We start from the raw sequence: 15905 nt of genomic DNA, 5'->3' as shown, positions 1-15905 counted from the left end.
ATGTCTACTCCCCAGATGAGGCATGACTTTTGTTGTCAATTTAGGGCTGGGTGTAAATGCTTCTGAATGGGTTTCCCTTATTCAGGGGGAAACGCTGTCTCATCACTTGGGGATTGGTGGTGCCTGGGCTGTTACTTTATGTACCAAACAGAAGGGCTTCCTCAAAGAGTAGAAGTTTGCAGATAATCTTGTGATCTTTTCATTCAGTAATGTGTTTTCCATTAGAAGCAAAACAGTAACTACAACAGATAACCTGGAGTTTACAGTCCAGCTTTACCTATAGACAGCCTGCATTATTAAAGACCGATTTTTACCCAGAGGTCCGTTTAAAAAACATCCAACGTCTTGGTGTGGTGGCTCATGCCTGTAATCCCAGCACTTTGGAAGGCTCAGTGGAAGGATTGATTGAGGCCAGGAGTTCAAGACAAACCCTGGGTAACACAGTGAGATCCTGTCTCTACAAAAAAATTTAAAAAATTAGCTGGGCACAGTGGCTTGTGTCTGTAATCCCACCTACTTGGGAGGCTGAGGCAGGAGGATCACTTGATCCATGATCATGCCACTGCACTCTAGTGTGGGCAACAGAGCAAGATCCTGTCTCAAAAACAAAAGAAAGCAAAACAAACAAACAAAAACACATTCAACAGAGCATTAGAGTAATTTCTTATAGAAAGGGGTAGTGTCTTATTCTGTAGCTTGCTCCAGGTGGTAACCACATGAGATAATGTTCACTATGACAAAGCCTTTTTTTCACCTTCTTTTTCTAAAGGTGCATAATCTGGGCACCGTTAACTTTCTTTAAGAGCCCTGTTTCTAAAGTCTTTACTTTTGACATTCTCCTCTGGATTTCCTGCTTTGGTTCTTTGACCTCCAGCAAAGATGTAGAAATGAGTGTGTGTCAAACAATCTAGGCACAGAAAAAGAATGCAGTCCAGTCCTGTGTTTCCTGTTTCTTATGGGCTTATGAAAGCAGAGAGTTGTGGTCCACAGAGCCTCATGCCTTCCTGCTGTCCATGTGCCTTTCCGTGAGTTTTATTATTTTTCTTTCTAATAGCATTATTGAATTTTAGTTTACATATCATGTCCCTGAGTGTTTATCAGGAGTTTGACTTTGATTCTTATTTAAACTTCTACAGGGTGGTAGAATTTTACATTTGAAGCCAGAGGGGAAGAGGAAAGGGTGATCACATTGATTAAGTGCTTGCCTTCATCATGTAATTCATCCATCTTTCTTGAGCTTTTGCTCTGAGCCAGCATTGTGAAAGGCACTTGGGTAGTGGTTCAAGGACATGAATGCGAGAGCCAGATTATCTGGGTATAAATCTCAGCTCCACTAGTTATCAGCTGTGGGACCTTACGACTGCTTATTTAACTTCTCTTGTGTCTCAGCAGCCCCCTCTACCAAATTAGGATACTAGTAGTATAGCGTCCCCCTCATAGGGTTGTTTTGAGATTAAATGACTTAATAATATAGAATGAGATGATGATGATGATGGGGAGGGGTTAGGATCTGGACTCAACCTGACACCTCATTGCTCTCATGCTGCTTACAGTCGTGAGTGTAAATGTGTATAGGGCTGAGGTGCTGAATGATGGGGCCAGAGTGTGAGATATGTGAATAATTAATTACAGGTAGCATGGTGAGTTTACAGCAGGAAAGGAGGAGGGCATTGTGAGAGCCTAGAGCAGGGAGGCCCAGGACCTTCGTAGGTCAGAGGAGCAGACTGGAGGAAGTCATGTTGAAGCTGAGATCTAGGGGAGGCTTGGGGTGGTGAGGGAGGGTGCGAGGTTCAGTTGTGTTTTGTGTTCTAGGCAGATGGAACAATATATGTGAAGGTCTGAGGAGAAAAGCAATCCCATGGTATTTAAGTAACTGAGGAAATCCAGTGAGCCTAGAATGTGGATTATCAGGAGAGTGGTAGGAGACAGAGCTGGCAGTGACAGCAGGAACCAGATCATGGAAAATTTGAGAATCATTTTAAGGAGTTTGGGTGACAAAGAGCCAGGTACTGTCCTTAGGGGCTCCCATTCATTCTTTCACGCATCATAATTCTGTGGTATAGGTGTTATTGGCCCATTTTGTTGATGGGGAAGCTGAGGCTTTGAAAAATTGTCATTTGCCCAAAGGCACAGGCTTAGAAGGTCAGTGCAGCCAGGGTATGAACCTCGGTCTGTCTGGCTCCATTTTTTATGATACCATATGCCTTTGGAACATGAAGTCTGCCTCTTAGCTTTATGATTTCAGGCCACCCTCTTAATTTCCTTTAACCTCAGTTCACTAATCTGTAAAACAGATAATGTGTTAGTAAATACAAACCTTATATACTTGTAGAAACAAATGGAAATACACATAAAGGGCCAAGTATAATGCTACCACTGCTTATGGACCCAGATTCTTGTACAGAGAAATGTTTTTCCGTCACAGTCCCAATGAACTGGGATGGAACCCCATCAGCTGCCACCTACATGTTGGCTTGGTTGTCAGTCATTTTTCCAAGGATTAATTGAAATCTACACAGACATCATCTTTGCACACAGGGAATTTACTCCCCTGGCTACTTGACAGGTTCAGCTAATTGGGCTCCGCTCTCTGCCCTACAAGCCTGCAGGCATTTGAGCTCCAGGTCTGCTGGTAGGAGTGACCCTGAGGCTTCCCTATCTCCCAGCACCCTTCCCTTCATGAGCTCCCTAACTGCCCATTTCCTCTCTCTCCAGAGTCTATTGGGTCTGTTCTGCCTATACCTTAAGAAAAGAGCTCCACTATTGCACTGTTGGCGCAAATTGTTATTTAGCTTTTTTTTTTTTTTTTTTTTTTTTAATTATTTAACTTTTCTCATGTTGGTCTTGAGGGCAGACATTGTCTCTTCTCTGTATTTCCTGTGGTGATAACAGAATACTATAGTAGGCACCCAGTAGATTACAATTGCTTTTACCAGGATAGGGCTTTATGTGTATCAAGGTTGGCTTTTTTTTTTTTTTTTTTTAAGACAGAGTCTCACTCTGTCACCCAGGCTGGAGTGCGGTGGCATGATCTCGGCTCACTGCAACCTTTGCCTCCCAGGTTCAAGCAATTCTTGTGCCTCAGCCTCCTGAGTAGCTGGGATTACAGGAGTGCGCCACCACACCTGGGTAATTTTTGTATAAGGTTGTTTTGTAAGTTTTTAAAAATCTTCACAGCAGTCCACTGAAGTAGATACAGCATTCTTTTAGTATGCCCTTTTAGTCACAGTCTTTCTAGCGCAGTTGGAGAAACTAAGGCCTACACATAAGCAACATGCCCGTTAATTAATTTTTTATTTCTATAGGATAGACATTTACAAAGTATAACTCTGTCCCAGGGGCTAGGAAATAGAGCTGACAGGCATAATCCCATCCCTTAAGGATGAGGCAGATATTTGAACAAACAATTGTATACAGCAAGTGAAGTTTTAGGACAGAGGAGAGTTGAAAGTGTTTAACTTTATTTGGGGAAGATCGGTGAAAGATTCAAAGAGAAAGAGATGCTGGCATTGAACCTTCAAGGACTTCAGGGTGCAGAAGGGGTGGAAGGGAGGGCATCCCAGGCAGAAGAAATGGCACATACCAAAGCCCAGAGGAGTGAACAGAAAGACATTTTGGGAGGCCCTGTAGCATCAGCATGGCTGGCAGGAGATGTATAGGAGGTAGAGGGGAAAGATGGCTATGACTACCATTTGTAAGACCCTAAGACTTTCAGAAGCAGGAGACTAAAAGGGCCCTTTATAGTTCCTTCCCCTTCATTCAGTCTCCCCGTCACTAGCACTTCTTTCCAGAGTCATACACATTCCATAAACGTCCTTTAAGCTCTGGATGGGCTCGCTATTGTCCTTGCTTTTTTGCACCCCAGCTTGTCTGCACAAAGGTTTGTCATCTTTTCATGCTGAAAGAAAACAGATTTATCACAGGAGGAAACTGTGACATGACAGCTTGGAGGAATAAAGGTTACCAGGTGAAAGGACATCTGCGTCATTTATTCTCTGTGGCATGAAGTAGCTGAGAAGGAATAAAGTCCGTCTGTGACCAAACACCTGTGTTTGTGTCTCGCTGGCAGGGTCACCGGAGGGGAGCTTTAAATTGCTCTTTAAATGAGTCAGACCTGTTCCCCCGGAGACAAGGCTGGTGCAGCTTGAGCTCTGTGGGCAAGTCTGACTGGGCCTTTCTCACTTTTGCCTGTGTTTGCCTTGCAGCTGTGTAAATGAGTATGGAAGATTATGATTTCCTGTTCAAAATTGTTTTAATTGGCAACGCTGGTGTGGGGAAGACGTGCCTAGTCCGAAGATTCACTCAGGTAAGGGAACTCGTAAGGGAACTCCTAAGCCCAGGGTTGGGTTTGTCAGTCTAGCCTGAGGGTTGGGGGAATCTGTCGAGATGGATGACCAGTTTCAATTTCAGGGTCTTAGCTGTGAGTTCCTGATGCACCCTTTGAAAGGTGCATCTGCTTTGTAGTCTAGACAAGGGGTTTTTAAACCACCTCACAGGAGCATGGCCCTGGGAGTCTCCACCAACCCTCCCACGCCTCTTCTTGCTTCCTTTAATGACAAAGGCAAGTGGTTTTGCTGTCAGTGTGCAGTATCAAAACTAAATTATTGGATAAAAGTAAGTTACTAATTGATAATCCCCAGGTGGAAACAAATGAATCTGGACGTCAAACTGAACCTAAATTTTTTAAAACTCTAATACAAATTAAACCAATCAAACTCTGCCTATGCACCCTTACATCCTCCCAGGAAACTTGAGTGAATCATTTTCATTTAGGACCAAATAGGCCAGTTTTCTAAACCTCTTCAGAGGGAATGAAATGAAAATAGTGAAGAATTATCTGAACTGAATTGAACGGTCTCTCTGGGTTGAATTCAATTCTTATCATATGATCTAAGTACAAGTTCCCTTTGGGACTGCCCTTTTGAGAATCACTGCTGGAGATTATATACTGCTTTTATATAGAAATCATTCCGAAGTTGACCTTTTTTGTGTGTTTTCCCCTGAAAAATATGAATGATACCCTTTGTAGGACCATTACATACATATCCTGAATTTTCATAAAGTACTTGTTCAGCAAGTTGGAACTTGCTCCTCTATCTAAGGCATAGGATAACCTGGTGCTGTGGAAAGAGCACTGGCTTGGGAGTTGAGACATGGGTCTTAGTCCTGGTTCTGCCCCGGCTTGCTTTGTGAGCCTGGGTAAGTTACCTCCCTTTCCTGGGACTGCCTGTTGCACATCAGGGGCTGGGTGAGCTCCAAGGCCCCTTCCAGCACTGACAGCCTGTGGTTTTGTGGAAAACAAAAGAGGCAGATTGAATAACAAACAGCTAGAGGGCCCAGAGTCACCTTGGAAATGTCAGGGTTTTTCCCATGATAAGTGAATAGAACCCATGCTTTTTACTAAGCCGTGGCTTGGTGAAATCAAAAGTAACAAGCTAATAGGCATCTGAGCTCAGTCAACTGCCATGGAGATATATTGGAAACTCCAGCTGGTTTTACTTCTACCTAACATTAGTCATATTTTCTGCTTTTGACAAAAGGATAAGACTGCAGAGATGTGGTGAAGTTTTCAGTCCCTTTATCAAAAGTTTCCTTGACCTTGTCTTAGTATTGAAAGGTAGCTTAGAGATTCAACCCACCTCTCTCACTTTATAGATGAAAGGTCAGATCTAGAGGGGCTAAATGCCTGCTTAGGATCTTATATTCTGAGATTAGATAGAGTGGCAAGGCTAGGATTAGAACCCGGGTTCCAGGTTCTCAGCCTGATAATTTCTATCTCCTACACATTCTAACTTCTGAGACCATTCTCTTTAAAAGCACAAACTCTGTCATTAGATGTGAAAATGTCTTCATTTTCAACAGTAATTTTTTGCCAACAAGCTCTTTTTTCTTCTTTCTTATTTGTCTTTTATGTCTACATTTTACCCCTCCCAGCCCCTCAACTCCACCATAAACTCGTATTTCAGAGGCAAGATTATGTTTGTTTTTGTTATTTAGCAGACAATTAAAATGAATTGGATCTAGCTGTTTTTTAGGCACAGGGGTTGGGGAACAAAATGGTAGGTGAAACATTGGAAAGAATTTGTTTAACTTCTTGGCATTTGTTGAGGTGCAAAACATCTGGAGCTATAAACTTGAAGCTTGACAGCTTTTGTATCTGAGCCAAGCCAAAATAGAGAAAATTGATTCAATATTTGAAAGTAAAGTCATGAATGTTTATATTTACATCTTTTGCAAACATGCAGTAGAACATTTTCTTTTGGTTTGAAGTTCAGTCTTTTAAGCTAAAACTTTAATTAAATAATTCTTAATTAAAGATATCTGAGTCATAGTTGCCAGAACTAATAACGTCCAGTCCATTTTACTTTAATTTCTGGAAATTCTGGAATATAAGTGAAGAGGGAAGAGAAACTGGGTGAAGAGTTCTTTCTTGACAGAATTTCTTGCTACCCCCAACTCCCTCCCTAAGCATATAGGAAACATTATGTAATAGTAAATTGCATAAATTATACTTGTACCTTTGTTAAAATCTCATCTTTCTGGTTAAGTTTCCAGTTTGAAGTAAAGCATTTTGTTTATTTGTTTTAAAATGGCTTACATCAGCCTCAAACTCATTGAATTTGAGGCCCAGAGAGGGTGAGTGGTTTGTTTGAGGTTACACAGAGATCCTAAGGCTGCTGCCTCCTGGTTTAGTGCTGTTTCTACCCTACTGTCTCCTTGATGACTTAATTTTCTTAGAATATCTTCCCAGTGTCTTTGGCTTTGATCCCATGTAATTACATACGCATGCTACACTGCGCTGAGGAAAACAGTGATCACCCTGGGGCAAAGGAAAATTCAGAAGCTTCAGGAGATCCAAAAAGACAGATCCCAAAACTGTCTTATTCCTGCTTCTCATGCTGAGTTCTTATTTGTTTTTTCATATTGTTGCCCATTCCCGTGGCTGTCCATGCTCAAGACTGATAACTAGTTTTAAGTATCCTTGATTTTACCTCTTAGAAAGAACCTATCCATTTTGCCCTGACCCTTCCAATTCTGATCTCATCCTTGTGGTCGCATGTCCTTCAATCTTATCTTCGTGTCTGATTTTTCTGTTTCATTCTTAAAATCAAGTTCCCCTGCCCTTTCTCAATTTTCTCCTTCACCTGTCTTTATCTCCTTTTCTCTGTCCTCCTATCTCTTTCCTCTTCTTTCAGCATTTCTCTCTCCCACTTTCTCCCTCCTTTCTCTTTCCCTCAAGACATACAAACAGAGTTACACAGGGCTCCCTTGAGAGTAACCAGAGTTCTCTTTTCTACCAGTCAACTCAGCTGAAGGAAGGACCCAGTGATGGGTGTTGCTGGGGGAGAGGAGAAAGAATTTCATTTAATGGAAATATTTGCTTAGCTGTTCTTTTCTATTATTTCTTCTTCAGGGTCTTTTCCCCCCAGGTCAAGGAGCCACAATTGGAGTTGATTTTATGATTAAGACAGTGGAGATTAATGGTGAAAAAGTAAAGGTAAGGTGCTAAATATTCACTAAGGTTGTCAGGTGCTATGTGAGAGGTTAGGGGAAGTGGTGCTTTCATAACCATTTATTAAATCTCCTAATTGAAACCCATATTGAAACAGTGCACTAAGCCATAACAGCTTATTTCCAGAGTTCTTCTACTCTTTTTTATGGGAGAAGGTAGGAATTTTGGATGATGTGTTTACAGATTAGAAGACAGAAAACGGCTAAGGCAAGTTTGTCCTGTCTCCTGTCATGTCACAAGTGACATAAAGATAAGGAAGAAATTTCTTTTTGGATCTCTTGAGCTGGGCCAATAAGCAAGTGCTACATCCTCTAAATAGCAGCCCCATGAAAGAGCCTCCTGATTTCTATATTTCATTATGAATCACTTATTTAAATTATCCTGTCTCCTATCATATCCTTGTCTCTAAAAAGGAAAGACACTAAATGAGGAGTATGGGAAAGGATACATGCTGTCTAGCCCCTGCTTCCTGCCCCTCCAGCCTTTGTGGCTTCCGGATGGTTTGGTACTTGGAAGAAGTATGGTGTGTCCAGGAACAGGACAAAGGAGAGAATGTTTATTGAATACCTACAATCTGCCAGTGCCTCTGCTGGGTGCTTTTACATATGTTATATTTAGTTTAGTCCTTACTGTAAACCCGTGGGGTAAGTGGTATTATCCTCGTTTTACTGGCTTCAGAGAAGTTAAATAACTTACTTATCCATGGCTACACATAGATAAGTATAGGAAGGGGGACAGGCAGGATTTGAACCCATTTCACCAACCAGTACACCCCACTGCCTTTCTGGGGTCTCCTCTGCCATGAAAGAAGAGGGGAAGAAAGGCACACTAGGCCTATCACCTGGAACAAGGAAAGGAGGAAGGTGATGGAAAGAAATGTGAAGCGAGACTAAATCACCTGGAAGGAGGATAAATATACTGATGTTTGGCACTGTGCTCTACCTGCTGTCAGTTACTGAAGTTCCACAGTTGGCTCTTCAGAGCTGGGCCTTATGGAAAGAAGTGATAGCCAAGCCCGGGTACAGTGGCTCACACCTATAATCCCAACATTTTGTGAGGCCAGGAGTTGGAGACATAGCGAGACTCCATGTCTTCAAAAGATAAAAAATTGTCTGGTCATGGTGGCATGCGCCTGTAGTCCCAGCTACTCGGGAAGCTGACTGAGAGCATTGTTTGAGCCTGGGAAGTTGAGTCTGCAGTGAGCCATGATTGTGCCATTGCACTCCAGCCTGGGTGACAGAACAAGACCGTGTGTGTGTGTGTGTGTGTGTCAGAGAGAGAGAGAGAGAGAGAGAGAGAGAAAGGCTGGGAGAGGGATGGAAAGAGGAAAGGAAAGGAAAGATAGCCCAGCCATCAGCAGCACAATGAAAACTTGCATTTTAGAGTTCTACCTTGATTCCCAACCTAAGCATCCTATGTTTGGGTCCATTTATTTGCATCCTTCTCCCATACGTACATGCTCTCCTTCCTTTGAGTGCCTTGGGAAGAGCAGAGAAGCTCCATAATGCTCTTCAGCATTTTCTAGATACTTGCCATCACAGAGAAGTGTTTAGGAGGAGGTCCTTGAGTGGGGGCCAGAAGCTCTCTCAGTGTCTCTTCCAGCCCTGACTCCTTAAAATAGCTCACACTGCAGAGACATCCACACCAAATACAGCAGTGAATGGGGAGCTGGAGCACTGGAAGATAAAAGCAGGGTATGAAATGCACATAAATGCTAACTAAAAAGTGAACAAAAATAGTGTGGGGGGTGGGAAGAAGGAGCTAGGCTGTGGGGACAGGAAAGAGAGACAGGAGTGTGCTCAGGAGACATTGATGGGAGGAGCCTTTTGTAGCTTTCTGTTGTCCTAGTGGAGGGGAGGTAGTTACCCAAGGAGTTGGGTAAAGATAACTACTATTTCATGCATTTTACTTCCAGATATTTGGGTTTTCCATTCATATATATATGAGTTCATTTATTTGATTTAGTGCCTACTACCTTCCAGGCACTGGCCATAAATAAGGGTGAATAAGGAATGGTCCCTGCTGTTAAAGAACAGGCTTATTTTTCTTTCCTGAATTCCTAGGCATAAATATTCCATTTATTCTGCTTTCTGCAAACCTTATTTTAAAAAATGGTTATTACACTGCAAAAATTGATATTTTTATAACATCTGACTCCACCATAAGGCCACAGGCTCCCCAGGAGCAAGGTTTGTGTCTTACTCAGATTTTTATTCACGGCACACTTTCTGTCCCCAGTACCTCTTCAGGCTTCTAGAACTTTATCTATAAGAAGTGACAGTTGGCTCATCTCCCAAATCCAGTCCAAATCAACTTGCCTATGATTCTTTCAAGCCCAATATATAAAATAAAGATACAGGGTGGCCCTCTTCAACCACATGAATTTAAGGGCCTCATTAACATATATGAGGAATAACTTCTTTAATCCTTTCTTAGAAGAGGGCAGAACTGCATAGTTGTCTTATTGTCGTCTGTTTTTTTTTTTTTTTTGAGAAAGGGTCTTGCTCTGTTGCCTAGACTGGAGTGCAGTGGTGCAGTCACAGCTCACTGCAGCCTCGACCTCCTAGGCTCAAGTGATCCTCTCACCTCAGCCTCCCAAGTAGCTGGGACTACAGGTGTGTGCCACCATGCCCAGCTATTCAGTTTTATTTTTATTTTTTGTAGAGATGGGGTCTCACTATGTTGCCATGTTGATCACTCCTGGGCTCAAGTAATCCTTCTGCCTCAGCCTCCCAAAGTGCTGGGATTACAGGCGTGAGATACCACATCCAGCCTGTCATCCTTCTTTAACATTTACCGAATATCTTTTCTCAGTGATGTTTAAGGGTCTTTTTGCTAGTAGTTTGCAGGCTTTCCCAGAGCCTCATAAAGTCGGTGGATAAGAGAATCCACCAGTGATTTGTATGGCATCACCTGCTTGGTGAGTGGCAGGACCACTCTCCTGACACCCTCATCAGTGTCCTCTACAAGTATCATTCTTTCCAAGATGGCTCCCAGGATTGAAGGCAGGGAATCCAAGGTATTAGATTCTTGTAGCTATTAAGGCCAAGTAAGCACCAAATCAGTAAAAACAAAATTAATGAAGAGGCCCTTCTCTTAAAATGGTCTGTATTATGAAGGTGACCTCTGGTAGAAAATATAATTAAAACATATATAGACCACTGAACTGTATGCTTAAAAGTGGTTAGAATGATAAATTTTATGTATGTTTTAGCAGAATAAAAAAATGGAAAAAACACAGAACTTTCTCATATGTTTTTTAGTCTTTTATAAATTAATGAGTAATAAGCAAAACTCTAAACTCAGTTTAAACCATTTTAGCCTTAGGAGATTAATCATAATAGAAATGGAAGATTTGCTGTATCTCTTTCCAATCAGATCTATGTTGATAGATAGGAGAGTCATGAAAGTATTTATATGTATTTGTTTCTTCAACCATCTGTCCATCCATTCATTCCTCCATCCTGTGTTGTAGTAAATGTTTTGTGCCAAGCACTGTGGTGGTAAAGCATCATTGCCCCTTAGGAACTTACTATCATCTAGCTCCATCTGTGAAATCTTCTTTAATACCCTACTAATCTGTTAAGTAGAATTGACCAATTCCTCCCTTGTGATTCCACGATCCTTTGTTCATTTAGTTAGCCATCATTCAAATGTTTCTACCACATGCTGTGTACTGTGTTAGGAAGGTACTGGGGGTGTAAGGTCAAATAGAAGACAGCCTTTGCTCTCAAAGAACTCAGTAGTAGAGTAGTAAACCAATGATTGCAGTACATTATTATGACGGTGAGGCAATGGAGTTTAAGTAGTGGTGCAAAGAAGAGAGTAGACAAACAATGTAGCCGCATGCTGAAGGTGAGAGTGGTTAGAAAGCCTGTGGCTGCAGTATTGAAAACATATTGACAGCCATGAGACTAACAGCAGGAGATGCTCTCTTCCTTTTTAATAGAACATCTTGTATTCTACTATAGTTAATTAACTGTGTGTGTCCTTTCTATAGACTGTGAGCTGTTTGAAATCAGGGTTGATTTTATTCATCTTTATATCCTCCCTGTGTTTTATTCATCTTTATATACTCCATGTGCCTAGCATAGTGCCTTGCATATATTAATGTCCTATAGATGCTGAAAGGCGCAAATGAATTGCAGAGAATGGTGAAACCAAGTTGAGTGACAAAGGCAGTAGAATATGAATATCCTCAATAATCAACTGTCAGCTAGAAACAGGTAGCCCCCTATGAGAAGGTAACATATCTTGGCATGCTCACACAATCGCTGTTCTAGAAAATATTTCAGTGGTTTTAACCCTCGAAGCTGTTCTCAAGATGTGGGAACACACTGATTTCTAATACTGAACAGTACCTGAATTGCAATCACAAGTGTTTTAGGGGCTCAGTGCAGCTTTAAAACAATAACCCGTTATTCTAAGACACATCCTGGCAGAGGGGAACCGTGTCCCTAGGTTTGAGGCAGAGAAGAGAAATAGCCTTTGTCCCAGCAAAAACCGTAACATCTGTACAGTGGCCTTTAGCATACACAGGCTTTCATGTGTATCACCGAAGAGCAGCTGCAACTGCAGATCAAAGGAGAGCCTTTGTGTGCTGCTGATTCATGGCAGGGACTATGGGTCACTCAGCAGTCTCTTTAGCTAAGCTAGTATGAGCAGAGGGTGACACCAATGGATTCATCCTCTTTGGATACAGATGCACATTTTAGTTAGTCTTTGGTGGCAACAGCAGCGTTGGAACATGGAATGAGTCCTCAACTGGAAATAGAAGGCCTGGATGCCAAGTCCTAGCTTTGTGAATAACCAGTTAGTTAAGGGACAGTTTCCATTAATACGGGGAGGTGTACACTTGCCTTCCTTACTGGGTTGTTGTAAAGATTAAATGAGACCATCAATAAATATTTGAGCACCTCCTATTTGCCAAGTGCTCTATTTGCTCTAAATGGACCCTGACATCTCCTTCATGAAGCTTTCAGTTTAGTGGGAAAGATGGCTATTAAACAAATTATTACAAATAAATGATTCAGGCATGTCAGGTGCCATGAGGGAGAATGACAGGATGTATCGCAAGAGAGACTGTGTGGGGTGGGGAGGTGGGGAACCTAGCCTAATTTGAAGGTTCTGGAAAGCCTTCCTGAGGAAGCAGTCTTATGTCCCTGGACATGAATACAACTTTGACCTGTGAAATTTGTGCAATTAGAAGGAAAGATTATTGTTTTTGTTGATGTTCTTATTTCTCAAGGCCTTGTGATTTGTTCTAGACTTAGCAGCCTCTCTGGAGAAGAATTCGTTTTCAGTAGTTGTCTACTCTGTGCAGGGAAATTAAGAAGTATTGTCTTCTTCTTTGTTATTAGAATTAGAACTAGTAGTAATAATTAGTTATTAGGTAATATTAGATATTGTTACCTAATAATTAGTTATTAGGACTTAGAACTGGTAGATAACTGCAGAAAAAGTGAACCTTCAGCAGGTTGTGTGTTATTAACCACTTTTTATAAAGAAATAATCAAAGCCCAAAGAGATTAAGTGACTTGGCCAAGGTCATAGAATTTAAGAGACCTGAAGGGAAATTATATTGTTGTCTGCCATGGCATGATTCCTGTTTTCTTGAACAAAGATAATACCTTAATACATTCATTTGAATTTTGAACTGGAAAAGTGGTGAGGTTGGCTCTCCCTCCAGTTGCTGATTAAATGCCAACAGTCACAGGATAACAGCTTGCCCTGTATCATGCCTTTTGTAATATGGCATTGTGATTAAGAACGTGGACTCTGGGACCACAATGCCTCGTTGAATTGGTTCTGGGACATATTGGCTATGAGATGCTGAACAAGTTAGTTAATCTCACTCTGCCTCAGTTTATTCATTCAAGAAATGGGTATTGTAATAGTATCTACCTCATAGGGTTATTGTGAGGAATAAGTGAGTTGCCACAGGTAAAATGCTTAGAATAGAGCTTGGCACATAATAAATGCTTGACGAATTTCCTATAAACATTTTTTAAGAATGAAAAGGAAACTCTTAACAAAGAAAAAACAAAACAAAACAAAATAAGCCCCTCTCCCTAACCAGAAACACACCCAACAAATTTTTTTTTTTAATTTTTAGTGCTTTTTTTTTTTTTTTTTAGAGCAGAAAATAACCATGAAATTATTTGAGTAAAGGTGTTCCCATTTCCAAACTAAAGCAAGGCAAAGCTTTTTTTTCTTTTTTTCTCCAACCTGATCCTTCTCCACCTGACTCTTCTCTTATGCCTTTACAGCTACAGATCTGGGACACAGCAGGTCAAGAGAGATTTCGGTCCATTACCCAGAGTTATTACCGAAGCGCCAATGCCTTGATCCTCACCTATGACATTACCTGTGAGGAATCCTTCCGTTGCCTTCCTGAGTGGCTGCGGGAGATAGAACAATATGCCAGCAACAAGGTCATCACTGTGTTAGTGGGTAAGTAAGGGCTAATGAGGAGGGAAATTGATTTGTGGGCATTAGAGGATTTATAATCATATAAAGCTTATACACTGGTACCTTCCAAGAGTATAGTCTTTAGCTAATAATTCTTGCAGTCAACCTTCAGTTCTTCTGCAACTGAAGAGAAAATGAAATAGGTCCTATCCCTTGGTGGTTTAGAAAAATAAAATAGAAAACATTTTCTATCAATGTAGGCTCTAGGGAAGAAGTTGGATGGCCATGAAAGTTATGTGAGCTGCTAAAAATTTAAAAAGTCTAATTACAAGATGAAAGAAATGGCTATTCTAGAAGAAAAATGTATCTTTTAAGTTGATAAGGAATTCATTATTGAAGCAATTGTTTATTGCCTAAAAAGTGGATTTTGGTAATTTTTTTCCCTTCCTAACGTTTAGGCTGATTTGAGAAATTCTATGTTTCCATAAAGAATCTGCTAAGGGCAGTGCTGTAGTTTGTTTCATCTTGTAGGAAAATAAAACCTCTATTTAGTATGGGGGGAAAGCATAAAACAACCCTTGATTTTCTATCGTGACTGATATATGCATTGAAATGGACCTGGTCATTAAAAACTTCTCTGTTTGTAGTGGAAAAGTGTTAGTAACCATTTGATCATTAACATATTTTCTTCCTAGAAAGGAACATTCCTATATAGTCTAGCAATACCTGAATTTGGGAAATTTGAGTAGAGATCCTTAGAAGCATTGTTAAGTTACAAATTATGGTTGATAATAAGCTCAGTGAACACTTTAGAATAGTGTTATAATTGGTATATATGTGCCAGGAATGATACGAGGAACTTTATGTGTCATGATCCCTGATTTACAGATCAGGAAACCACGGCTCAAAGAGGTGAAGTTCTTTTCCCAAGGTCACACAGCATAAGATCAACTCCAAGCCCTGTAGTTGTCCAGCTGTAATATGTTATGTTATAACAAATTGCTGGACTTTTCCTTCAGGCTGCTGGATGAAGCATCTGTGTTTCTATGAGCTAGTGCTCCCTGTAAAACCCTTTTGGGCAATGTTGAACCTTTGCCATAAAGCATTTGAGAGGTCTGCATTTGTACCTTCTGTTTTACAGAAAGCCTTTGGGAACTTGAGTCAAAGCATTACTACTTGGGATTTTATCTAAGGAAGTTAAATGAAGATTTGAGGGGAGACAGTTCAATATGAAAGAGGAATTGGCTTAAAAAAAATTTTACTATGGAAAATTTCAAACATAAACAAAAGTGGAGAAACAGTATAGTGAATCCCCTTCTACACATCTCCCAGCTTTCACAGTTACCAACTCATGACCAATCTTATTTTCTCTTTCCTAGCAATGCTGTCCACCTTCTCCCTCAGATTATTTTGAAGCAAATCTCAGAGGTTGTATTAATTCATGTTTCAATATCTGTGTATATCTCTAATAGATTTTTAAAAAGAAAACCTAACCTCAGTGGCATTTTTACCCCTAAAATATGTTAACAATTCCTTATTAGCCTTAAAAACTTAGACAGTGTTCAAATTTCCCTGATCGACTCATGAATTTTTTTTTGTTGTTGTTCAAATTAAGATCCAAATAAGGTCCAGAAGCCGGGCATGGTGGCTCACACCTGTAATCTCAGTGGGACTGGGAAGCTGAGGCAGGAGGATTGCTTGAGCCCAGCAGTTCTGACCAGCCTGGGCAATGTAGCGAGATTAGCCAGGCATGATGGCATCTACCTGTGGTCCCAACTACTCAGGAAGCTGAAGCAGGAGGATCACCTGAGCCCAGAAGTTGAAGGCTGCAGGGAGCTATGATCACACCACTGCATTCAGCCTGGGCAATAGAGCCAGACTCTTGTCAAAAAAAAAAAAAAAAAAAAAAAAAAAAAAAAAAAAAAGCCAACTAAGGTCCATATGTTGTAATTGACAGCTACGTCTTTTCATCCTTTTTTCT

At 40.9% G+C, this 15905-nt stretch overlaps 1 protein-coding gene across 7 annotated transcripts in view; it reads left to right on the top strand.

Moving 5' to 3' along the window:
- Positions 1 to 15905, top strand: part of RAB30 (RAB30, member RAS oncogene family) — a 90760-nt gene that overhangs the window by 69143 nt on the left and 5712 nt on the right. For 4 of the 7 annotated variants that reach the window (XM_002822302.5, XM_063711318.1, XM_002822304.5 and 1 more), the window contains 3 exons: positions 4206 to 4306; positions 7415 to 7498; positions 13783 to 13966. In XM_002822302.5, the coding sequence (XP_002822348.1) occupies positions 4214 to 4306; positions 7415 to 7498; positions 13783 to 13966 (361 nt within the window). In that variant the 5' untranslated portion in view covers positions 4206 to 4213. The remainder of the gene's footprint in view (positions 1 to 4205; positions 4307 to 7414; positions 7499 to 13782; positions 13967 to 15905) is intronic. The other 3 variants (XM_063711320.1, XM_063711319.1, XM_063711321.1) reach the window with 1 other exon arrangement.

Source organism: Pongo abelii, chromosome 9, assembly GCF_028885655.2.
Source record: "Pongo abelii isolate AG06213 chromosome 9, NHGRI_mPonAbe1-v2.0_pri, whole genome shotgun sequence".
In the NCBI taxonomy this organism is placed as follows: Eukaryota; Metazoa; Chordata; class Mammalia; order Primates; family Hominidae; genus Pongo; species Pongo abelii.
The sequence above is the reverse complement of the archived record's forward strand: the minus strand, read 5'-3'. Positions and strand labels throughout refer to the sequence as shown.